We start from the raw sequence: 26,227 nt of genomic DNA on the forward strand, positions 1-26,227 counted from the left end.
CAACCTTAAAAGATAATACAAGTAAAACATTTGGTGGAGAATTAAAATAATGGAAAATAATAGAGTTTTGTCGGTGTATGAAAGGTTCCTGGCCCAAAGTGATATGTATTCTCTCTCTTATGTACTTGTTTTGGATAATGGAAAACAATGGAAGTTTGGGTGCAAAAGAGATAATATGTATTCTTTCCTTACATACTTCATGCTTGAGGATTTTTTTATGATTCAGAAAAGGGGGTGGTGATGAACAGAGTGTCTGAATTGAGCAGACCACTCTTACCCAGTCCAAAGATCAGGGCTTGATCCATCACCGTTTTTTAGCTCACTGCACCATCCCAGCTCAGAACTTGGCTATATGCAAATTAGTCTGACCCTGGCCCAGTGCATCATGGGAACAGGGCAGACCAAACTACCAAGCCAATTCTTATACTGGGAAGGAAACAAGCTACCGGGGACCGGTTTCTGGCATTTCAGCCGTCTTCGGCCCGGCTTGCTTGAATCCTGATGGTGCAATGAGCTAGGGACTCACATCTGAGTATACCCTTCCACGCTTATGGTGGACAAAAATGATTCAGAAAAGGGGGTGGTGATGAACAGAGTGTCTGAATTGAGCAGACCACTCTTACCCAGTCCAAAGATCAGGGCTTGATCCATCACCGTTTTTGAGGATTTTTTTAAGCCAGGAAGTATGGTTTTAGGTACTTGTTGACTTTACTATTAGCTTGTATTTTTAATAATTGTTGTTTTGTAAATATTATAACATTTATATATGCAAGGGGGAAGGTTGTGTGATTTGAAGAATACATTTTTTGTTTGTATGTTGGACTTATGTGTATTACAACATATTTATTCTATTATTACTCTATGTACATACAACAAGAACATATCCTCAGTTTTTTTTTCAGCTCCAATGAATGAAAATCAAGAGACATATATGTTTCAGAGTGAAGACTCATGATTGTGGGCTAAGGAGGAATACAGAGGAAGATGTACGAACATTCCATTCCTTTTAGTGATTGAAATAGAATTTTGTGAACCAACGTATGTACTAATTGGCCAGTTCACAAAATCCCCCTTTGGAGAGGGTGCCAATCCAAACGTTCTTATTATTATTCATGAGGTAGGTTGCAAATTGTGAATCATTCCCTTTAGGGTCCTTCACATGGCTGGTGGCCTGCTGGGGTCAGCAGACCACCATGTCTGATCATTTTTAAATAATATATTTTTTTATTTTAAATGCAGCCATTTATCCTTAAAGGAAACGTGGCTGTGTTTAAAAAACAAATTTGAACAGTTTGCTTAAGAGTAGGTAGTGGTCCTATAGACCACTTTCTGCTCCGCAACAAACTTTTTTTTTTCAATAGCAGTCACTAGGAGGAAAGAGTACCAAGATGACTGTTTCCCTTTTGAGAATGGGTTGTCACCCCAACTAGGGAGTATGTAACTTCTCAATGTTTTGCAACCAGTTCACAGCTCCAAAACAATTGATACATTTCCTTGCAATTCGCAAATTCTGAAGAGACGCCCTAAACATGTCTTTTGTTATCCATTTCTCAACCCATTACTTACTTAATTCTTATTTGTAAAGCGCAAACATATCACCCCCTTATGGGTTTCAAGGCGGTGGGGACCATCGGGGAGATTTAGTGATGTATTGCACAGAGTCACATGATGCTGAACTGAGCTGCCGCCCATGGGTTTAATACAGGACAAAAAGCCTATTCGCGGTTGCAAGCCTGTGATATTGCGAGCCGCAGGCTTCGCGAAAACAAAATGGCCTTGTACATCAGGCCTCCTCGGTACATCTGAATCTCCCAGTAACCCTCATATGGTTGGTACAAGTCAGACAGCATAAACATTTCATTGCCATATTCAATAGCAACATTCACCACTTTTAACTCTTTAGTCAGTTTATTCACACTCTTATATTTCGTATCATAATGGGAACATTGCAGAACCCATGAAAGCCTGAAGTGGATTAATAAATTATTGTATAGTATGTGCCATATCATTACAATGTCTTGAGATTTGAGATCCGCCTCTAAATTAATTTTTAACTTGTAGGTACAAGCATACTTGGTATATTCCCTATCTGTCAATGGGCATTGCCACAACTCTTCAAAATAGCCTTATATCTTGATATTATTGATTAAGGTGAGTAAATATGTGAACAAGACCCATTCACTAAATAGCTGTAATAATGGCTATTTACTTGAATGTGAAGATTCAACAAAATAGACCACCTGTCAATATTACAGTTCCTGTGGTTTACTACATCACATTGTTCCATTTCCATTAATTATCAAGAAGACCTTATTCCTAGTTTTGGAATGTTAAGATTTATGTATTCTATAGTGAGATGGCCAAGGAAAACCCAGGAGACACTCCTTTCCAAGTGGATCATTAAAGGTCTTTGATCACCATACTGTAGTCCACACCGTTTTACCTGCTGCAGATAAGGCTACAAAGATTCTGGGGCTATTCAGCCTTTTGGGAGTGCCAAACCACCAAATGAAAACTTCAATTGATCCATAGCAGCCTACACCTGCAATCCTATGGGCCCAGTGTAGCTGAAATGGTAATTCAGATATGAGAAAATGGCAAACCTTTGCACGTAGACACTGTACATTACATGACACGCATGTTAAAATATTACTAAAGAACATTTTAACTACCTCATAGGATGACAATGGCCCTTTTCCTCATTTTGTACCATAGTCTCTGGGTGTGCTACTTAAAGGAGTAATTATCTTATTATAATGCCATCTAGAACTTTAACACCATACTGCCCCCCTTTTTATGGAATGTTGGCACTACATCACACTTTTTAAAATAATTCTCTTTTTAAATTAATTTTATACATTGCTATTATGTATAAGGTTATTATTCCATGACATTGTTACATAGACTAATAGAAAGAAATTACTATGTAGGCCATATGTGTTCTGATTTGAGGTCCGTGCTCTGAAATTAATGTATGTAACTTGGCTTTAATGATATTTGGGGAGGTTTAGGGTTGCTAAAGAGCAAAAGTGAAGTAGCAGTTGAAGAGGTCAAGACATTCCTGAATGAGGGGTATTGCGCAACTAGGAAAAACACTGTAGATACTTCGTAAGCTGCAGGTGTTTGGTTATACTTAATTTGTAAGTGCATTTCATTCTACATAACTTATTATACAATAAGGAAGAAGTAGCCTAGTTTATTTATTTGAAAGGTTTTATAAAGTGCAAACCTGACCCATCAGGGTATCAGTGCGCTGTACACAAATCATGCAATATGAAAAGGTGATTCATTTCGAAACATAGATTTTAACTTTGAATACATGTTTGCTTTAGTACAGAATATACCACAAATAAAATATAATACAATGTAAAAAAATCTTCAAATAGAAAACTTATGAGAAGCATACTTAGAACAGAGGTAGTGGGTAGTAAAAGGGATTAACTTTTTTCATTGTAATTTAAATCCATTTCTGACCTTTGCACAGACACTATACAGTTGAATTTCTTTTTTCCTGAAAGGATTCCACAGATATTTACAGTGAATGCTTTACATGCACTTTGATACATAATTTAAGACAATTACTAATGGATGTATTCACCACTTTTAAGTGTGTGAAACTATATACAAGGATCAAACAATGCTTTATGTAGAATGTAGTATATATTTCAGACACTTCTTTCTTGTTCCAGAAATGCACATGAGATGTTTTCTGCTGCTCACTCTGCAGTCACTCGGTTTATTGCAACAAAGTGATCGAAGCCAGATAATATAACAAATCGCAGGTGTGCAACCTGGGTTCCAGAAAGCTGTAAATAGATAAACATAGATCATTTTAACAAAACTCTTTCAGATCAAGCTAAATCTGAAGACCAGTAGTCATCTTGCTAACACTGCTGCACATAATGCTATCATTTCAGTCCATGAATATAAACAGTCCAATCTCAGAGTCCATAAAGCAGTAATCAAACAGCAGAAAGTTTGTAGTGAGCTACAACAATTATACTAGAAAAGAAGTAATTAGAAACAAGCATTTGCAATGCAATAGGTCTCACATTAGGAAAGTTTGATCTATTGGTATTGTAATGACACATTTTTTATTTATGTTTTGTTTTTTAAAATAGCTAAATTAATAGCTTTGTCATTTACAATGCCAATAGTTATAACTTTCGCAAATGTGACACCTATAGCATTTGTAATGCAATATGTGTTGTATTTACGTGACTTACATGGATTGATATTACAAATAACAATGGCTTTTAATTTTTTTTCAATAATTAATACTTAAATAAAAGTTATTGTAATTTATAATGGCAATAGCTTAAAGTTTTGTAAATAACTTTGGTGAAGATTATGTCCAGTGTATTTTATTGTGACGAAAATCCAAGAACAGAAGTGAAATATTAACATCTTTTTGTTACATTTGTAATAAAGCTTGAAACATTGAGAGAACATATTTGAACCAGGTGTTGTTGAATGGTTGCACAGATTGATGCTGTGGTGGCGCTGAGTGATGTTGTGATGGCGAACGAGTGATGCTGTGGCGTTCAGTGATGCTGTGGTAGCGCATAGTGATGTTGTGGTGCCCCTGAGTGATGCTGTATGCTATGTTATGTTTGTTTTGCTATCCTATGCTTTGATTTGTTATGCTATGCTGTGTTTTGTTATGCTATGCTTTGATTTGTTATGCTATGCTTTGTTATGCTATGCTACGTTTTGCTATTCTATGCTTTGTTATGCTATGGTATGTTTTGTTATGCTATGCTATGTTTTGTTATGCTATGCTATGTTTTGTTGTGTTTTATTATGCTATGCTTTGTTTTGCTATGCTATGTTTTGTTATGCTATGCTATGTTTTTTGTGTTTTGTTTTGCTATGCTATGTTTTGTTGTGTTTTGTTAAGCTATGCTATGTTTTGTTGTTTTGCTATGTTTTGTTATGCTATGTGTTGTTGTGTTTTGTTATGCTATTTTTTATGTTATGCTATGTTTTGTTATGCAATGCTATGTTTTGTTTTGCTATCCTAAACTTTGTTTTGTCATGCTATGTTTAGTTTTGCTATCCTATACTTTGTTTTGTTATGCTATTTTATTATGTTATGCTATGCTATGTTTTGTTGTGTTTTGCTATGCTATGCTTTGTTGTGATATGCTATGTTTTGTTGAGCTATGCTATGTTTTGTTATGCTATGCTATGCTATATTTTGTTGTGTTTTGTTATGCTATGCTATGTTTTGTGGTGTTTTATTATGCTATGCTTTGTTTTGTTATGCTATGTTTTGCTATGCTATGCTATGTTTTGGTATGCTATGCTAAGCTTTGTTTTGTTATGCTATGCTATGTTGAGTTTTGTTATGCCATGCTATGTTTTGTTATGCTATGCTATGTTTTGCTATGCTTTGCAATGCTATGTTTTGTTATGTATGCTATGTTTTGTTGTGTTATGTTATGCTATGCTATGTTTTGTTGTGTTGTGTTTTGCTATGTTTTGTTATGCTATGCTTTGTTTTATGCTATGTTATGCTATGTTTTGTTATGTTATGCTATGTTTTGTTATGCTATGTTTTGTTCTGCTATGCTTTGTTTTGTTATGCTATGCTATGTTTTGTTATGCTACGCTATGTTTTTTGTGTTTTGATATGCTATGCTATGCTTTGTTGTGTTTTGCTATGCTATGTTTTGTTATGCTATGTTTTGCTATCCTATGCTTTGTTTTATTATGCTATGCTATGATATGCTATCCTATGCTTTTTTTTGTTATGCTATGCTATACTGTGTTTTGTTTCGCTATGCTATGTTTTGCTATGCTATTCTAGTCAGGCTGAGGATGTGTGAGGGTGAGGTGGGTGAGGTGGGTGAGGTGTGTGAGGGTAAAGGTGTGTGAGGGTGAAGGTGTGTGAGGGTGAAGGTGTGTGAAAGGGTGTGAGGGTGAGGGGGTGTGAGGTTGTGTGAGGGTGGGGGGGGTGTCAGAGTGAAGGTGTGTGAGGGTGAGGGGGTGTGATGGTGAGAGGGTGTGATGGTGAGGGTGTGTGATGGTGAGGTGGTGTGTGGGTGTGAGGGTGAGGGGGTGTGAGGGTGAGGGGGTGTGAGGGTGAGGGGGAGTGAGGGTGAGGGGGTGTGAGGGTGAGGGGGCGTGAGGGTGAGGGTGGGTGAGGGGGTGCGAGGGTGTGAGGGTGAAGGGGTGTGAGGGTGTGTGAGGGGGAGGGTGTGGAGTGGTGAGGGTGAGGGGGTGTGAGCGTGAGGGTGAGGGGTTGTGAGCGAGAGGGTGAGAGGGTGTGAGGGTGAAGGTTAGTGGGTGTGAGGGTGTGTGAGGGCGAGAGGTTGTGAGGGTGAGGAGGTGTGAGGGTGAGGGTCCGAAGTAAATGGTGGCAGAGCAGACATCATAAGACAGAGAGAAGAGACTGCGTGGTGACTGCTTTGGTCAGTTTCAGAATCAGGAGGGGCAGAGTCAGCACAGTCTGCGAGAGATCAACGTGTCTAGAGGCAAAGCATAGCGGATGTAGCATTGCAGCTAGCAAGTCGAGTGTTTCCAAGCGGCATGTCCCTAGAGAGATGGCAACGCAGCAACAGCATTTGAGGAGCAAGGCTACCGTAAACAAGCACGGTAGGCTTTCACTTTCGTCCAGAAAAAAAACTGAGAAAGGTGCAGAGAAAGCCGAACAAAATACAGCTTCCCCGCGAAATGGATGCGAAAAAACCCAAGCTCTCGGCATTGCTGGGGCGGGGCGGGGGAACGCATTCCTTTGAAGTCTGATGCCAAGGCTCAGACAAATGGTGGTGCGTGATGTGGCTGGCGATGGTGTGCACGGGCATAGCTCACATGAACTGTACGCGATCCGCATGCTAGGTAGACTTTCTTTTCCACTTACTATAATCTCGCCTATTTATCCCTGCGGGATATAATAGGCGAGACCTAAAAAAGGGTTATTTAGATCTTGGTGGATTACCTGACAGCCCCCCAGGAATTACGGCCTCTTGCACTTCTGCCGAACATCCCCCATATTTATAGATCTCTGCCCACCTGGCGGGTATCTCAGTGACAAAAGTGCAACTGCCAGTACGACAAATGCTGATGGAAACCCAGTGGTTCCCAGTTAACTAGTGGTAAAATGTTTGTGCTACTCCTTAAACATTAGGACATTGGCATACTTAACTTACCTATAAGACCTACAATGGTACCAAGGTGTACCAATAGTGCCCCTAAGTTAAATGTCATAAGTGGACTGCAGCACCCATTTTTCCATACGCTGTAGTGAGAATGTAAACATGACTGCAGGCCTGCCACCAGTAACTTGGCTGTGCAGGTTTTAACTGCAAATTCAATCTGTCAAAATAATCCCTAAATATTATGATGTCACTCCAAAGTAGATCTTATTGGCCATAAGACCAGAGGCATAAGCCCAGATGCATCAAGCTAAAATCCGCTTGCAAAGGGGCAGATTCTCAGAATCTGCCCCTTTGCGACTGGTATTTTTGCATTTGGGATGCATCATCCCAAATGCAAAAATTACGATTTAAGAAAATCGTAAACTTGCGATTACTTAAATTGCTATTGCATTTAAGGAATCTCAATTTGAGATTCCTTAAATGCAATGCATTAAAGTTAAAAAATTTGCGATTTCGCAAATAGGGGGCGCAAATTACCATGAAGTTGAAATTCATGGTAATTTGCAAAAACTTTGAAAAATGCACTAAAGTGCATTTTTCAAAGTTCCATTTGTGTGTGCAAAATGTACCCATATGCAGATTTCAGGGGTGCAACAGGGAGTCCTTTTGACACCCTGGCAGCCTTGAAATTGCAATCTCAATTTGCGATTCTCTAATAGAGAATCGCAAATTGAGATTGTCTTCCCATTCATTCCTATGGGCCTTTATGGGGAGGTATTCCTTAATTGCGACTCTCAATTAAGGAATTTGTAAGAAATTGCTATTTTTTAAGCGAGTTCTTCATGCATGGCATTTTGCTATTCCTTATTAGCGAATCCTTATTTTTCGCTAATGAGGAATCGCAAAATGGATGCTTTATGCATCTGGGGGATTGTATTTAAAAGTAGAACATATTACAGTTTAAAATTAAACATGTCCTTACAGCAAAAAGCACTAAAACCTTTTTTTGATGTAACAGTGGTGGCTGTTCTGTAGGAAAGCATTGTGATACAATATGAAGTCATTGTGATACAATATGAAGTTTATTAAATCTTATCTCCAGCTAGGACACAGCTACAAATTAAAATGTTGACTTTTTGAATTATTTATTACAAGCCCAATTGACTGATGAAGTCGGATTTGTAATAAATATTTTGCAAAGGGGAATTTTAGAAAGTTACTTTTGCCCTGAATGAAGCCCCTCGAAGCTAAATCTCATTTTTCTCTTCTTTTTCTGCCAGCCGGTGATTATGATTTCAATAGTTATGAAAGAGGCCTGAATTGCTCCCAGGACAGGTACAATAGGCGTTGTGTGTGGGGAGGTGGTGTTGTACCCTTGACAGGATGTCATGTGGGCTAGGCACAAGGACTTGATTAACTTCAAAGAGGTCTACCCTGTGGTGGGCTTATTGTTGACACAGTGTCTCATCTAGCTGGAGTGTCAAGAACTGCTTGACAGGCCTGCTCAGGTTTTTCATACAATACTTTGGTCACAGTTCAAAGAGGCCTCCACTGTAAAAGGCAGATGTCACCTAGTACTTCTTTTGTCCTCCGGAAGCCCGACAGGACCCGATCATAGTGGGCTTCTTTTTGACATTACAGTGTCAAAGCCTTTTTGAAAGGTCTGCTGGGTTTACATATAACATTAGGGGCACACTTCAAAAGAGTGAAACAGAATGGCAAAACAATTTGTGTGTATCCTCTGTCTGGGTGTTGAAAGCTCAGCTTTGTTCTATCAGACTTCTGTCTCTGAGTTTGTTGGGGATAAAGTGACTGCCTAAAACTTGATTATAGTTATAGATGTGGGAAGACACTAGGATTATCAATATAGCAGCCGTGGTGCCTCTATTGGGGTGGAGGAGCATCAACTCTGAATAAAATGCAGCAGAGTCGACAAAATAAAATGGTAATACATTTATTACCATTTTATTTTTCACTACTGCCGAGCTGACCATCAGGATGGGCGGGCCATTGCTGCTGACTGGTAGCAGCAAAGAGGCGTGGTGGGCCCTTAAGTTGAAGTGCTCATGTCACTTTGGCTGTCTGTCTTGCGACGGCCAGCCAGATATGCACAATTTAAACCTCTCCAATACAAGCGGTCGTAGCTGGGTGAAGCAGGCACAGGCCCCTAGTGCCTGAGGGAGCATTGAGCAAGCACGCTCAAGCTAATACTGGCGCTTCTCTCATGCTGCTTAACATTATAAGCAGCAGAAGAGCAAGGTCTGGAGTGGTTAAGGGTGTTGGCCTGAAACCATGTGCTACCACCCTGTTCCTATCCCACGGACAAGTTCAATCAAACCACGCTAGTGTCCCTGTTAGGCTATGAAAGTGAGGATCCTTCCCCAAAGTATAATGAGCAGCGGGTGCCGCTCGGAGGCAGTCATTTGGTGAACTTTCGTCTTGGGGCATTGTGTGGAGGACCGGCAGCCCGCGCGGCAGCGCTCCGTCCTCTTTCCCTCCCCCACCGCAGTACAAAGCAGCGCCTCGCGCCCCCGCTTCGCGGGAGCCGCTCGGAGGCAGTCATTTGGTGAACTTTCGTCTATGGGCATTGTGTGGAGCACAGGCAGGACTGCGAGGACCGGCAGCCCGCGCGGCAGCGCTCCGTCCTCTTCCCGCCCCCACCGCAGTACAAAGCAGCGCTTCGCGGGAGCGGCTCGGAGGCAGTCATTTGGTGAACTTTCGTCTTGGGGCATTGTGTGGATCACAGGCGGGACTGCGAGGACCGGCAGCCCGCGCGGCAGCGCTCCGTCCTCTTCCCGCCCCCACCGCAGTACAAAGCAGCGCCTCGCGGCCCCCGCTTCGCGGGAGCCGCTCGGAGGCAGTCATTTGGTGAACTTTCGTCTTGGGGCATTGTGTGGAGCACCGGCGGGACTGCGAGGACCGGCAGCCCGCACAGCAGCGCTCCGTCCTCTTTACGCCCCCACCGCAGTACAAAGCAGCGCCTCACGGCCCCCGCTTTGCGGGAGCCGCTCGGAGGCAGTCATTTGGTGAACTTTCGTCTTGGGGCATTGTGTGGAGCACCGGAGGGACTGCGAGGACCGGCAGCCCACGCGGCAGCGCTCTGTCCTCTTCCTGCCCCCACCGCAGTACAAAGCAGCGCCTCGCGGCCCCCGCTTCACGGGAGCCGTTCGGAGGCAGTCATTTGGTGAACTTTCGTCTTGGGGCATTGTATGGGGCATTGTGTGGAGCACCGGCGGGACTGCGAGGACCGGCAGCCAGCGCGGCAGCGCTCCGTCCTCTTCCCGCCCCCACCGCAGTACAAAGCAGGCAGTCATTTGGTGAACTTTCGTCTTGGGGCATTGTGTGGAGCACAGGCGGGACTGCGAGGACCGGCAGCCCGCGCGGCAGTGCTCTGTCTCTTCCCGCCCCCACAGCAGTACAAAGCAGCGCCTCGCGGCCCCCGCTTCGCGGGAGCCGCTCGGAGGCAGTCATTTTGTGAACTTTCGTCTTGGGGAATTGTGTGGAGCACCGGCGGGACTGCGAGGACCGGCAGCCTGCGCGGCACAGCTCTGTCCTCTTCCCGCCCCCACTGCAGTACAAAGCATGGTCCCGCGGCCGCCTCTTTGCGGGAGCCGCTCGGAGGCAGTCATTTGGTGAACTTTCGTCTTGGGGCATTGTGTGGAGCACCGGCGGGACTGCGAGGACCGGCAGCCCTCGCGGCAGCACTCCGTCCTCTTCCTGCCCCCACCGCAGTAAAAAGCAGCGCCCGCTCGGAGGCAGTCATTTGGTGAACTTTCGTCTTGGGGCATTGTATGGAGCACCGGCAGGACTGCGAGGACCGGCAGCCCACGCGGCAGCGCTCCGTCCTCTTCCCGCCCCCACCGCAGTACAAAGCAGCGCCTTGTGGGAGCCGCTCGGAGGCAGTCATTTGGTGAACTTTCGTCTTGGGGCATTGCATGGGGCATTGTGTGGAGCACCGGCGGGACTGTGAGGATCGGCAGCCCGCACGGCAGCGCTCCGTCCTCTTCCCGCCCCCACCGCAGTACAAAGCAGCGCCTCGCGGCCCCCGCTTCGCGGGAGCCGCTCGGAGGCAGTCATTTGATGAACTTTCGTCTTGGGGCATTGTGTGGAGCACAGGAGGGACTGCGAGGACCGGCAGCCAGCGCGGCAGCGCACCGTCCTCTTCCCGCCGCCACCGCAGTACAAAGCAGGCAGTCATTTGGTGAACTGTCGTCTTGGGGCATTGTGTGGAGCACAGGCGGGACTGCGAGGACCGGCAGCCCGCGCGGCAGCGCTCTGTCTCTTCCCGCCTCCACTGCCATTCATCTATATTATTGGCCTTTTATATCGCGACGCGCGACAGACTGGCCCGTTTGAGCCCGTTCGAGCACGGGCGAGACCGGTCCGGGCCACCCCTCTTGGCTTTTCGCTCCCATATTTTGCACAGCAAACTGACCTCGCTTAAAGGATTATGGCCACTAGAGAGACGAGGAGCAAAACCATGCTGGCTGGTGGACATCTAACAGTACTTTGGACAACTACTTTGTTAAAGCTGGCTCCCTTTTAATTGATGAAATTACCACACTGGAGAGGCGCATATCCCAGGAAATTGCATGGGTAAAAAGATCTTCCATGGGCACTATAGCGCATGCCAGAACTCCTGAGAATGGACTCGACACCATGGAGCTGGTAACACGGGACAATGGGGCGATGGGTCTGCCTAATGTATCTAACTTGACTCCACAACATAGGGACAACGAATCCCTAGGCACTGATGAAATACGATAATTGTCCTCACCCCCCGCCCAATTACAATCTAGCTCCTCTTCCCCAGTATTAACTACTATAAATAATGTAACCCCTAGCGCCAGAGATAGTCGCCAAAAACAGGGAGATAGGGAAGGAGCAGTACCCAAAAGGAAAAGAGGGGCCCAAAACCCTGGGGGTCGTAAGGCAAAAATTGCCAAACACAATATTTCAGTGGAGGTTAACATCTTGAAAAACAGTAAAACCGTACCCAAACCCCCTGATGATTTGGCGCGAGTCACAGAGCAGCCGAACACCAGCCCCATACCAACGGAAGGAGGTGCTATTACTATCGCCAATATTGGCGCCCTCCGGAGGTCACCGATTAGCCCCTTAGAAGCCCGTTTAACTACGATTGAAGCTAGACTGACAATAATTGAAAAAACATCGGCATTAATAGCCGATGGCCTTAAAGTAGATACTAAGGCTCACAGGGGTGGGGTTTTATCTAAGAGTAAGAGGGGTATAACAGCAGCCTCTACTAAGGACGCCAGAATAGTTCCAAACACTCCAAAACTGCAGCCACCTACTACTCACCCTGTAACTCCCCAACCCAACCGAGGTGCAACTACAACTAATCACATTGAGTCTAATATTAAATCCAACCAGGGGGTGGGTGACAAAACAAACAAGATCCTATCCATGGACCTCCCCCCTGAGGCTAGCCCATACGTAGTTATCCTAACGGGCATACCGGAGTTAAATCCAGGGACCAAAGAATCTGCCGCCTCATTAAAAAACAAGGTGGTCAATTGGCTTACTGTAAATAGACCCCTCCCCCCAGGAATAGCGAGTGAGGTACTTATGGTAAGAAGAGTCCCCTGGCTAGGCAATACAACGAAATCTACTAACAGTGACTGCGTCCTGATTAATTTCAGGGATCCTAGGACTGTTTCTCACATATGCGGGTGGCCATACCGTGATCAAGGGACATTATTCAGTCCTTACCCCTATCCTTTTTTTTACCCGCCCTGGAGCAACGCACGGGAGGAGGAAGGATGGGATGCAGTCCCAATGAGAGGGAGAGGCTCGGGGAGCAGAGAGAGAAGGGAATTCCACCGCCCCATAGTTCAACAGCCTGCCTATCTCACAACACACAATAGGTTTAGCTGCCTGGACATGATTGACTGACACAATCCGCCGAGGAGGGGTTGGCACAATATCGATCCAGGGGTGAGCGGGCGGGCAAGATCATCTTCTCCGGTCGAGGTATAGCTGGCATCCCAGGGACCAGGTCCCACGTAGAACAACACCATGATAAGGATTGCCAACAGTCCTTTGATAGGCTACTGTCTAGAAATACGCAACCCACGGCCAGTCACGGGGATTCGAAGCAAAGTGTAACATCGCCGGCCAGCTTAATTGGCCAGGGGGCCACCCCAAGTATTACCCTCAATTCCAAACCAGCTACACTAAAGATACTGTCTTGGAATCTGGCTGGTCAGGGAAATAAGTTCGATTGCCCAGATTGGAGCACATTCATAGACTCCAAAGATGTCTGTATGTTCCAAGAAACTTGGGCGAGAGAGGAATACACTCGCCCAGGCTTTGCTGTATTTTCCATTCCTGCACAATGGGGTGGCATGGGGCGTCCCTCTGGTGGCCTTGCTATCTGGGTGGCAACCCACTTGGGGTGCAAGGCTACATCTTACTTTACAGCTTCGGAGGATGTTCAATTCATCATCATGGAATGGCCCAACTCCACTAAATTGGCAGTGGTAAATGTTTACTCCAGGCCGGTGAACATAACTCAGGAATCGAGTACCATTGAGGAACTTTCCACCTTCCTCAATGATATTGCCAAGGGTACGCCGTTCTTGGTTGGAGGGGACCTGAACTGCCACTTTGAGCCACTAATAGGATTACTAGATGGAACATCAATGGAGGAGGACGCGCTATGGTTAGTACCTCCTAGGGTGGCTCCTCCACCCAGAGCCTGGACACCTTTGGCGGTACAGATAACAGCTCTAACCCTCAAACATGCTATAAGGGCCTGTAATGGCCGCATGAATTCTGACATCCCCCCTAAATGTACATTTAATAAAGTAGGGAGGGAGTCACGATTGGACTATATTTTAGTCCAATTGTCCTCTTGGTTCAAAATTAAAGACTTCAGGGTGATAGTCAGAGATGATAGCGACCATAATGCCCTAGAATTAGAATATTCTCTCCCCGGATTAGATAATGAAAACCGGGTTGATGTAGATGTGTCTGCGATAGGGTTGACCCTGACGAACAATAGACGCAGAGTGAGTGGGAAAAACTAGCCACAAACCCAGAAAGGGTCTCAGAGTTATATGGCCGTGTTATTCCCACACTCGAAAAGGTGAGTGAACTAGTGGAGCAACCCAACACCCAGGACATGCATATAAAACTCTGGTCCGCCCATGAGGACCTTATTAAGACCATGGCTGAGGTTATTTTCTCCCCAGGAAAAACCGGGGCAGTCCCTCGTGGTACAATGCTGCCTGCCGATAGGCCAAATCAGATCTAGTAAATTTCCTAAAACAAGGCAATGATAGATCTGTAATACAGGCAAGGAGAAGGGACTACAAGCAGTTGAGCACCCATGCTAAGGCGGAATGGGACCAGGAGAAATGGGAGAATCTCACCACCACACCAGCTGAGAGGGACTCCCGTAAATTCTGGTGAATTGTAAATACGGGTTCCGATGAGCCACTTCCGGCTGTCAAACCTAATATCTCAGCTAAGGCTTGGGAAGAACACTTTCAAGCTCTCTATACGGGAGTTAATGTGGATATAGACGGGGCCCTAGCTCACCCCTTGCCAATCATTGGCCCACAGCCAGAGGGGGATCCTTTCACTGAGGGAGAGGTGCGAGTTGCTATCCCTAGACTAGCATCTGGTAAAGCTCCTAGCCTGGATGGGTTTCCGGGTGACCTCTTTAAACAAGAACCAGACGTATGGGCAACCCTACCTGCTGATGATCTTCAATGCCGTCGTGAGGGGCATGGAGGTGCCCTGTACTTGGCTGGGCGCAGAGATTGTCCCTATATTTAAGAAGGGTTCACCTCTGCTACCAGCCAACTACAGGCCCATCAGCCTCATCGATGTGTCACAAAAGCTATTCGGGAGACTGATATTAGATCGCCTCCAAGATTGGATTGAAGAGTTTTCCATTCTGAGCCCCTACCAGGCAGGATTCAGAAGGAAAACTTCAACAACGGACCAGATTTTCCGTCTTAACCTGCTATTTTGGAAAACTGTATCAATCGAAGGTGGCAGCCTATACACGGGCTTTGTAGACTTGCGTGCCGCCTTCGATTTGGTGCCAAGATCTTAACTGTGGTCCGTGCTAGCGGAGCTGGGCATTCCACCTGACATCTTGAACATATTGATAAAATCCACCAAGAAAACATTGCACGGGTCAGGTGTGGCAGGAATGGGATGCTCTCAGCAAGATTCCCCGTTGACAGGGGGGTGAAACAGGGCTGTGTGATTGCACCTACCCTGTTCTGCCTCTTTGTCAACAGGGTAATCGCCTATCTGACTAGGATCAATGACATAGATGCCCCAAGGCTCAACGGCAGCAGGGTGCCCGCAATCATGTTTGCGGATGACACCCTGCTGCTGTCAAAATTCCCGATGGGGATACAACGAGTCCTGGATGGTTTTGTAACATTCTGTGGTGAGAGCGGGCTGGAGATTAATGCCCTGAAAACTAAATATATGATTTTCAGCGCCCCATCTACAACTTGTCCTAAGCCAACTATAGGCACAACAAGCCTAGAGAGGGTCTGTACATTCGAGTATTTAGGGGTGACCATCAATCAAAATATGACCTGGGATACACACCAAATAAAGGCCAATCTTAAATTGGTCCAGTTAACGGGCGGCATCTCCAAGATAATAAATAGATCGACTTTTAAACCCCTCAGTCCATCGCTCGAAATTTACAAAATGCAGGCGAGGGGGGCAGTTACACATGGCGGGGAACTGTGGGGGCACACATCCGGCCAAAACTTAACGACAACAGAAAACAAGTTTATTAGGCAGTTGGTAGCCCTGCCTTTGGGCACCCTGCTTCTTCATCTCAGACTTCATTTGGGCCTTAGATCGATAGAAGAAGAATTGGGTCTAAAACCACTAACATTCTGGCGCCGACTCTGGATTACTCCAGAGCTTCTGACTTACAAGATGGAGCTGAAAGAGATTTTAAGTTTACCAAATATAACAAACACTCCCTGGTTAAAATATATAAAAAAGACATGTGAAAGTTTGGGAAGGCCAGAATTATGGCTTGACCCTGAAAACGCTTGCAGTAAGGTCTCACGCAAACGTTTATCAAAGGAATATTATGATATTCAAAACTAAACACTTTACTAGGGAATATACGGTTGGGGACTTTAACAATCTCATCCATTCAATTTAAAGACTCCTACCACCTGGAACATGTTTTCGATGGAATCTGCCCTGCCTTCACCAGGAAATTATTTCTACAATGGAGGTATGGCACCCTTCCTCTTAGAGCATTTACAAGTACTTGGTCCCAGCCTTTTCCCTCTAAGCAATGCCCCGCATGCTCATACCAGCTGGAAAATGATCTACAGGTTTTGTTTTTTTGCAATGCCTATAAAAAAGCTAGAAAGTACTGGCTTGTTCCTCTTCTTAAAAATTTGGGTTTTAGGCACTGCATTCCAGCCTACAGAATGTTCAAGACGGAACTATCACCTCCAACTGTGTTTGTGATAACCAAGGGCCCGATGTAGGTAGGGCTTTACCGATCGGTATCGGCCGAAAATACCGATTTTTGGCCCTTACCGATCGGTAAACAGCCATCGAGATGTAGGGACCCAAAAACAGAACGAATCGGATAGAAAACCGATTCGGAATGTGTACCGAATGTGAAAGAATCCGATACGTACATACCGAAAATCGGATATGTAACGAATCGGAAAAACACCGATTCGGTTACAAAGACCGAATCGGTCCATGTACCGATTCGTTAGTGACACCGAATCGGAAAATCACCGATTCGGTCCTACTACCGAATCGTTAGTGACACCGAATCGGAAAATCACCGATTCGGTCCTACTACCGATTCGTTAGTGACACCGAATCGGAAAATCACCGATTCGGTCCTACTACCGATTCGTTAGTGACACCGATTCGGAAAATCACCGATTCGGTCCTACTACCGATTCGTTAGTGACACCGAATCGGAAAATCACCGATTCGGTCCATGTACCGAATCGGAAAAAATACCGATTCGGACATGATCCGAATCGGAAAACATGCCGATTCGTATGAATCTCCGATCGGGAAATTCCCCGATTCCGACAGTTGGGGAGATGTAGGGAGGCACAGAAACACCGAAATCGGCTCAAAATCGGTAGAATTCACTCGGTATTTACCATGGATTGCAATCAGGTGGTAACCAACTCCAACCCATATAAACAGTCCCAAAATGCATTGCAACTTGCAGGATGGCAGCTTTCTATGTCATTGCGAGGCGGCTACGGCTACAGCAGGAAGGACAGAGGGAATGGCTAAGAAATGAACAGGTCTACAGACAGAGGATAACCCTGTTCATGCTCACTGAGGCTGAGATCCTACAGAGATACAGGCTGGACTCTGACACCATACTTGAGCTCATCAGGGACCTTAAGCCATACTTGGACCACCACACCCCAAGGGCACACGCCATCCCTGCGCACGTCCAGGTGCTATGCAGCCTACACCTGGTAGCGTCTGGCAGCTATCAAAGTGGAGTAGCAGCAGCAGGAGGGGTGAGCCAGAGCAGCCTGTCAAGGTTCTTCCACATATTCCTTGACGCCATGATAGACAGGATGGACCAATACATCTCATTCCCTGCAACCCACGCAGAACTGCTACAAACCAAAGCGGACTTCTACCAGATGGCACACTTTCCCCAAGTCATCGGTTGCATAGATGGCACGCATATTCCGATTTGCCCACCAGCGGACACCGAATACATATACCGCAATCGGAAATCTACACACACCATCAACGTGCAGGTGATCTGCAATGCCAAGTGCACCATCACAGACCTGGTAGCAAAATTTCCAGGAAGTACCCATGACTCATATATATTCCAACAGAGCGGCATATATGCACGGCTGATGGCTGGCGATTTTGGAGAAGGATACCTCCTAGGTGAGCCACATCATCAGACCCCCATAACACATAGTAGGTAGGTGTAATACATGTATGCATGTGTCTAATGTGACCCCTTTCTCTTCCAGGCGACAGTGCATATGCCCTCCGCTCATTCATACTCACCCCCTACCTCAACCCCTCCACACCCAGCCAAAGGAGGTATAACCGGGCCCACATACGCACCAGGAATGTTGTTGAACGGACCTTTGGCATCTGGAAAAGTAGATTCAGATGCCTGCACAAGAGTGGAGGTGCAAGGCAGTATACCCCCATCACCTGCTGCAAGATCATAGCTGTATGTGCAATGTTACACAACCTTGCGGTCAAGAAGGGCACTGAGGTGGAGTTGTCTGACTACGAGGACTATGACGACGACGAAGCTGTGCCACTGACACAGCCAGCTGGGGTGTGTACGCCATGTGATGGCAGATACAGACGTGAGGAGATCACTGAGAACTATTTCTGACTGAGTACAGATGCAAAGACAGCTAAATGTTGCTTGGAAAAAAAAAGTTTTAATAATGATGCACCACAGTTACAGCACTGATGTGCATCAAATAATGGAGATTGTTAACGAAAATAAAGTCCAGGGTTCTGGTGTGCTCATCCCCCCTTGCCAGCCTATTTTTTGGCCCGCTTTCCAGACCCACTGGGGTGTCCCTCGGCCCCCTCCGAATGGCCAGCAGCATCAGCGGATCGCCTGGTGCTCCTCCTTGGCTCTGAAGCAGCGCTGGCCGGGCTGCTGCGGCTGCTGCTGTCTCCAGCATCACCCAGGTCCAGGGCAGGATTGGAGGCGGCGTTTGATATTAACATGGCCTCCATGGCCGTGGTGATCCTGGCCATCCCCCTAGTCAGCTCAGCTGTATGCTGACTGAGTGCCGATTCCTGATTTGAGCTGCGATGGCACAGCTGTGCGGTCGCCGCTGCAAGGCGGGCCATGGCCCGGTTGAGCACCCGGGCATCCCTCCTGCGCGCAACCTCATGCTCCTCCTGCCTGGCAGAGGAGTGGGTGATGGCAGTGGTCAGCCTGCCCAACCCTGCTGCCACCTCCTTGTTGCTGTCCACAACAGCCTGGAACCCCTTCACCAACTCCCCCATCTGCAGGTTGTGCTGCAGGAGCTGGCGTTGGCAGGCCATGGTGGATTTGGCCTGTTGGCGCTGGATTTTTACCATCTGGCCCTCCAGGCCCAGGAACACACTGCCCTCCCGTGCTGGTGCAGCAGTGGTGGTGGTGGTGGCACGGCGTCTGGCACTGCTGCCTCCGGCCTGCTGAGTGGGCTGGGGTGCCACTGGTGGTGGTGTGGTGCTGGCCGGTCCCGGAGCCCCTGCTCCCACGACAGGTTGGACGGGTGGCAAGGCCACGGTTGTGGCAGGAGCTGTTGTCGGCGGAATGGTCTGCCTTGTAGGGGAGTTGTATGGTGAAAATTGCAAGGGGGGTGAGCTGGGCAGTACTGGGGAGTGCACTGCCTGGAAATCAATCACCAGGACTCCCTCCATTCCAAGCCCTGGGGTGTCTCCTTCCTCATCCTCATCCTCCTCCTCCTGGCCAGGCTGGCTGGTGCTCGGCCCTGCCACTGCAGTATTTGAAGTCGAAGCTCCCTCTGCTGCCACAGTGGTGCTGCCTGATGGTGCCCCTAGGTACAAAGAAGCATTTGTAAACTGAGTGCCGATGTATTACAGTCAGTACAATAATGGCATTCCACATGTCCTTGCATCTCCTTACACCGTGTCACACTGTTTCCTGTCTTGTGATTCTGCACTGACATATTTGGCTAACTTCTGCTGACTACATGTACCATGATGCTTGTCTCTTGTATGTTGGTGACAGTACAGTGCTGGTGTTTGCCTATGCATTGTGTCTAATGGGGAGGTGTCTGGTAGGGTGTGTCATGATGCGCATGCTTCTTACCTGTAGCTGTGGCCATCGCAGTGCTGTCCAGGGTCCCGATCCCTACGATGCTCGCCCTCTCGATGGTGCTGGAGACAATTTCCTCCAGCTCGGTGAGGGGTGGCGCCGGGTTCTTGCCTCCTCCGGTGTGTCCAGCCTGCCTTTGGAGGTCGGCCAGCTTCCTCTTCGTGAGGCTGCAGAGGTCATAAAACCTTTTCTTAAGTTCCTCAATGGACCTGGGGGTGACTCCAGCAGCATTGACCTTCTGGGCGATGTCGGCCCACAATCTCCTCTTGGTGCTGTCTGGCACGTTGAGGGACAGCTTGCCAAAGAGCTGGCGGTGCACCCTCACCACCTCCTCAACCAGCACCTGAAGTTCTGTGGTGGTGAATTTGGGCTTCCTCTTTTGGGAGGACTTCTGGCTTCCTGCCTGATCTGCCATATTCTCCTGCTCCTGCTCAGTCTGCAACCTCCTTCTCCCACTGCTGCTAACTGTGTGTTGGGCTCAGGCAGGCTTTCCAGAAACTTCTAGAAACTTCTTAATTGGCTGCACCTGCCAGGGTTGCCACTCCCTGTTTGGGTGGGGGAGGGGGAGCCACCTCATTGGCTGAATCGCCTATTGCCGAATCGGCTTTTACCGATTCGGTAAAATCCGAATCGGTAAAATCCGAATCGGTATTATCCGAATCGGTAAAAGCCGAATCGGTTCATGCAATGCATTCCTATGGGCTTTTTCGCCATGGGTCTATGATTGCCGAATCGGTTTTTACCGATTCGGCTTTTACCGAATCGGTATTCGCCGAATCGGAAATGTCCGATTCGGTGGTAGCCGATTCGGTGTTTTCCGATTCGTTGTTGGCCGATTCGGTAATTTCCGATTCGGACAGAGCTGATTCGGAACGTACCGAATCTCATTACCGATGCCGACCGAATCGGTTTTCAATCGGTATTTTTTTCCTACATCTCGTTTTCCGATTTCAGAATACCGATTCGGCCCGCCTCGGTATTTTGAAATCGGAAAATCGCGTTTACCTACATCGGGCCCCAAATTCCTAACAGCGATTTGGCACAAGCGCACTCGTTACATTCTGAACTCTGAAATGGACTTGGTACAGGCACCCTAAACACTTAATGTACAGAGGATCCTAAACTGGAAGGGACTGCAATTGATTTCATTAATTACAACACAAGTGTCTTTTAATAAGTAATTAGTAGACGGATTCCTGTCTTGCACCTGCACTTTGAATCTGTACAATAAGATGACAATCTTATGACTTTTTTAATCCCTGTTTTATGAAAATGTATTACTCGTGAGTCTCTTTTTAATCTTGATGTGCACCTTTTATGATCCAAGTGATCGAAATAAAGACAGAAATGAATGAATAATGAGCAGCTCACAACAAGTGAGAATCTCACCCGGAGTGTAACAAGCATAGCCCATTGAGACATCGTTCGCAGCTGTATCAATTAAAAGACCTCCGAGTGCCTGGGGTGCAAAGTACTTGCGGCCTGCACTACTCTCCTGGGTATGAATTCCATGGAAGCAAGGAATCGCCTCTACGTGGTAACAAGCAGAGATGTTTGGAAGCAAGGATCATACCCTGGACCACGTAACACATTATACAGTTGAAAGCACAGGAAAGTAAACAGAGCTGTCCGGAATTTCACAATTTTTGTTAGTGTTTGCGCCATGATCATAGCCAACTTCGATAGGTGCCAATATCCACAATCATGTAAGCTGGTAACTGTGTTGCTTCATTTCTTCACTCCCAATACATCTTTTATTTTCTATTTTTTGTATATTTTGTGTTTCTAAATCATGCAGTCTCAAAGCACCTGGAAATGGGCTGATATGTTGGCACTACACGAAACATCCGCCACTGTCACAGGGGATCATGGCCAGGGCAGCAGACAGTGCTGGATTCCTTTATTTGGCCTTTTTCAAGGGGGAGAAGTGGAGCCCATCTGTACTGTACTTAAGAATTGAAAGAAAACACAATAATTTTTCCATCTGCCCCAGGAGGATAACTGCAGCGGGGCAGTAGTAGACATGCCTGCGCTGGGAAACCCTGCCTAGGGTAGCTGTGCGCGTTATAAATTCAATTAATAATAATAATAATAATAATAATAATAATCTGCCTCTTGGGCGGCGCAGCATTAATTTGGTTTGCAGGAACGTACTCTGATAAAAAACCTAAATGAATCCTGAACTTCACCCCATTTTGATCCTTCCTTAATTGTGCAGTATTATAGCGTGGCTTCTGGCATTTGGCTCTTCTCAGCTTTTGGTGGTTCTATTTCTGTGGTGAGGAAAGAGAGGGACCTCACAAGCATGCTTGCAGCCTGGACCATCTTCATCATTAGCTGCCTGGTACAGCTGTCAGCAATAGGGTTTACGGGAGGAGCCATGGTGGTTTAAGGAGCAAACTCAAACGCTCCGTCCATCATCCCCTTTTGTTTCGCTTGGTTTAAGGAGAAGCCAGACACGTCGAGCAAGATCACCCTCCCCAAAAAAGCACGTTCCAACCAGCAAACCAGTGTTGTCCTGTAGGAATGAGGAGAACCGAGAAGAGGAATGGAGGTGAGCCAATGGGAAAATATGCATTTTATTTGTAACGTTATGACCCACCGAAAGAAACTCGCACTGCCTTCAGACTTAACTCCAGAGCTCTCAGTGATGGCTCGTTATAAACACTGTTTATAACAAGCCATGATTGAGAGCTTTGGAGTTGAATCTAAAGACATTCACAATGTCTCTGTGCCTGTCAGTGGGCCAAAGTGGCTGATTTGCTTGCCCAACCACTTGTGCCTGCCACCAGCTGGCTACTACAAAGTACAATGCCCACACACACCCCAGCTCTTACAGCCCAGGTGTAGTGTGGGCGAAGACTTTGGCCAGCTTGAAAATGCCTAAAGTGGGTAAGATGAACCCAGAGAACCTTTACCCCATTGTGTAGGGTCATTTCCACGCACTAGCTCGAGACAGGCATACATGTGGAATCTCCAGGCACCCACTTTAGATCACTCCTGGAACTGTGGAGGGTCAGAAGAGGTCTAAAATTTCTGCTGTCTGAGACATGAGAAGAGTCTAGACAATTGGATCAGCTCTCCCTCTTGTACCCAGCACAAAGAAGTGGACTCAAAGGGTCATAAGGCTGACCTCCTGCTAAAGCTACAGAGTCACACAAAGCTATACAAGAGGCCTGGTCTTGCAACCTACCAGCTGACCAGGGGCAACTGGACCCTCCAGTTGGCCTCTGCCTGCCACACTGCGAGTCTCTAAGTGCACTCTCAACCCCCCCACCCTGCCCCCCTCCCCCCTCCGATGCCATGGGGGTGTTGAAAAGTGTACTGCTGTGGTGGATTGGCACTTAAAAGTCAAAAGGTAAAATATTTGATCAGTGTGCACCTGGTTAGTGTCTCCGACTCACACTCCATCAAAGTCCGGGTCAAAATGCACCTAGTTCCTGTTCTACCACAACCATTGACTATCATTGGCACTTTATGCTTCTTGCCATAATTCCTACGTAAAACATGAAAAATTCATATGTCCGTTTCCCCTTGTTGGATTTTTTCATTTTAGTGTCCTATTGTTTATAAAACTTTACTCTATTTTTCTAATTTATTTGGTTTTTTTTTTGTCTTGCATTTCAACTTTATTATTGTTTTAATTTTATTACTGTTGGTGCGTCTATTGTGGCTAGTGTGGAGTTTGTACAATAATTACTCCCATGTCCCCCGCCTCACATGCTGGGAGAGGCTGGCAATATTTTCCCAAGTTCTGGCACCAAGTTCCTATTCTTCCCCTTGCAGTGCTTCTTTGCAAGGTTTTTCCTGCATGCTTTAAAGGGTGAGGCATGGCGCACCTACTATTGCCATATTCACCATTCATGGCATTTACAGTATAAACAATAAGAACACAAAACATGAACCTCACCTCACTGCAATCCGGGTTTAAAACTACCCGTTCTCCCAACTATGCAGAGTGCCCGTCACCCCATTCCCAACTTATGTACAAGAAGAAAAAGAGGGGGTGCTCATGGCAAGAGCACAAACCCCTGTCCCCCTAATTTACTCTCACAGAATCTGCATTATTTGTTCTACTTATAAAGGATATTGTCCAGTAGCCACTGCTTTGCCACTTGGCCTGGGGTCCCCATGGCCCATCTCTCTTTGTCATCTCTGTAATTTTGTTTATTAAACTTTACTCTATTTTTCAATTTAATTTGAGATTGTTATTATCTCGCATTTCAACTTTATTACTGTTTTAATTTTATTACAGTTGGTGCGTCTATTTTGGCTAGTGTGGAGTTTGTACAATAATTCCTCCCATGCCCCCGCCTCTCATGCGGGGAGAGTCTGGCAATATTTGCCCAACTTCTGGACCCAAATTCCTATTCTTCCCCTTGCAGTGCTTCAGGAGGATCTTTGCAAGGTTTTTCCTATGTGCCTCAAAGGGCGAGGCACACGCCCACCTAGTATTGCCACTTTCACCCTTAATGTCATTTACAGCATAAACAATAAGAACACAAAACATGAATATTGCCTCCCTGCAATCCAGGTTTAAAACTACCCATTCCCCCAACTATGCAGAGTGCCTGTCACCCTTTTCCCAACTTGTCAACAAGAAGAAAAAGAGGGTGGTGCTAATGGCAAGAGCACAGACCCCTGTCCCCCTAATTTACTATCACAGTATCTGCATTATTTGTTCTACTTATAAAGGATATTGTCCAGTAGCCACTGCTTTGCCACTTGGCCTGTGTTCCACTAGTCCTGTCTGTCCTGGACATCTCTGTAATTTTGTTTAATAAACTTTAGTCTATTTTTCCAATTTATTTTGGGATTTTTAATACTGTTTAATTTTATTACTGTTGGTGCATCTATTGTGGCTAGTATGGAGTTTGTACAATAATTCCTCCCATGTCCCCGTCTCTCATGCAGGGAGAGTCGGGCAATATTTGCCCAAGTTATGGCCCCAAGTTCCTATTCTTCCACTTGCAGTGCTTCAGGAGGATCTTTGCAAGGTTTTTTTAAAGTGCCTCAAAGGGCGAGGCACGCACCCACCTAGTATTCCCACTTTCACCCTTCAGGTCATTTATAAGTTCCTATTCTTCCCCTTGCAGTGCTTCAGGAGGATCTTTGCAAGGTTGTTCCCGCATGCCTCAAAGGACGAGGCACACGCCCACCTAGTATTGCCACTTTCACCCTTAATGTCATTTACAGTATAAGCAATAAGAACACAAAACATGAATCTCGCCTCCCTGCAATCCTGCTTTAGAACTACCCGTACCCCCAACTATGCAGAGTGCCTGTCACCCCATTCCCAACTGGTTTACAAGAAGAAAAAGAGGGGGTACTCACGGCGCAAGAGCGCAGACCCCTGTCTCCCTAATTTACTATCACAGTATATGCATTATTTGTTCTACTTATAAAGGATATCTTCCAGTAGCCACTGCTTTGCTACTTAGCCTGAGGTCCACTGGACCCATCTCTTCTTGTCATCTCTGAGGCACAGACTAAGCCGCCATCAGTCCTTATCCAGGAGGTCAGTGATCTTTGTCCTCGATATTCACAGTTTTGATGTTGGCTGTCCTGCGGTCTCTGTGTTCGTTCGTCTTTTTGTGAGGCTTCTCACATCGGGGTCTAGGACTGTTCCTACCTACTGTTCTCAAACCATCGAGCCCTTCCTGTGCCATCTCTGGAGTCTTAAAGAACCATGTCTTTCCTTCTGCCTCAATCCGCAGTTTTGCTGGGAATAACAAGGAGTATTTCACCCCTTTATCTCATAGCACCTTCTTGATATCTAGAAAGGATCTCCTTTGCCTTTGCACTTTGACTGTAAAATCCAGAAAAAGAGATATAGTACAGTTTTCATATTGAACCGGCGGGGCACCACGTGCGGTTTGTAATAGGGTGTCTTGATCTCAGATGTTAAACAGCCTAGCTAGCAGGGGCCTAGGAGGCGCCCCTGGCTTTGGACTGCGCCCCCAGAACCCGTGGCCTCTTTCAACCGAGAAAAGGTTGGAAAGGCCCCACAGCTGCAAATAGTTTGTGACTAGATCTTCCACAAACAGTTCTGCGGAGGGCCCCTCAGCTCGTTCGGGAACTCCCAAAATTCTGACATTATTATGGCAAGATCTGCCTTCGTATTCGTCAAGTTTCATTTCCAGAATATCACTGGAGGTTTGCACTTCTTTAATTTGTGTTTTCAGAGTTTCTGAGTCAGATTGGAGCTCACTAGTGACGGTTTCCATGGTCATTTCGAAGGTCGGCCCTGATAAGAGTAATCTCTGTGGTAATTGAGTCCATT

At 46.3% G+C, this 26,227-nt stretch overlaps 2 protein-coding genes across 2 annotated transcripts in view; both read right to left on the bottom strand.

The window, feature by feature from the left end:
• Positions 1-3,195: 3,195 nt before the first annotated feature.
• IFT25 (intraflagellar transport 25) overlaps positions 3,196-26,227 on the bottom strand; it is a 156,485-nt gene continuing 133,453 nt past the window's right edge. Inside the window, exon 5 of the mRNA XM_086952490.1 lies at positions 3,196-3,806. Within this exon, the coding sequence (XP_086808616.1) occupies positions 3,717-3,806 (90 nt within the window). The 3' untranslated portion in view covers positions 3,196-3,716. The remainder of the gene's footprint in view (positions 3,807-26,227) is intronic.
• LOC147747249 (uncharacterized) lies at positions 18,437-26,177 on the bottom strand. The gene is made up of 3 exons (XM_086920223.1): positions 25,990-26,177; positions 19,939-20,111; positions 18,437-19,663 (listed from the first exon to the last, which is right to left on the bottom strand). Exons 1-3 carry the CDS (start codon positions 26,175-26,177, stop codon positions 18,651-18,653), a joined length of 1,374 nt encoding a protein of 457 aa, XP_086776349.1. The 3' UTR covers positions 18,437-18,650.

This window comes from Lissotriton vulgaris, chromosome 1_1 (assembly GCF_964263255.1).
Source record: "Lissotriton vulgaris chromosome 1_1, aLisVul1.2, whole genome shotgun sequence".
In the NCBI taxonomy this organism is placed as follows: Eukaryota; Metazoa; Chordata; class Amphibia; order Caudata; family Salamandridae; genus Lissotriton; species Lissotriton vulgaris.

What these genes read in the sequence shown, in the direction of transcription:
- LOC147747249 (XM_086920223.1), bottom strand. Translation starts at nt 26,177, where the DNA reads ATGACCATGGAAACCGTCACTAGTGAGCTCCAATCTGACTCAGAAACT. An exon ending in GAGGGGCCCTCCGCAGAACT is followed by an intron (nt 20,112 to 25,989) that starts GTTTGTGGAAGA and finishes TGACCTCTGCAG; the next exon opens with CCTCACGAAGAGGAAGCTGG. An exon ending in TGCGATGGCCACAGCTACAG is followed by an intron (nt 19,664 to 19,938) that starts GTAAGAAGCATG and finishes CTTTGTACCTAG; the next exon opens with GGGCACCATCAGGCAGCACC.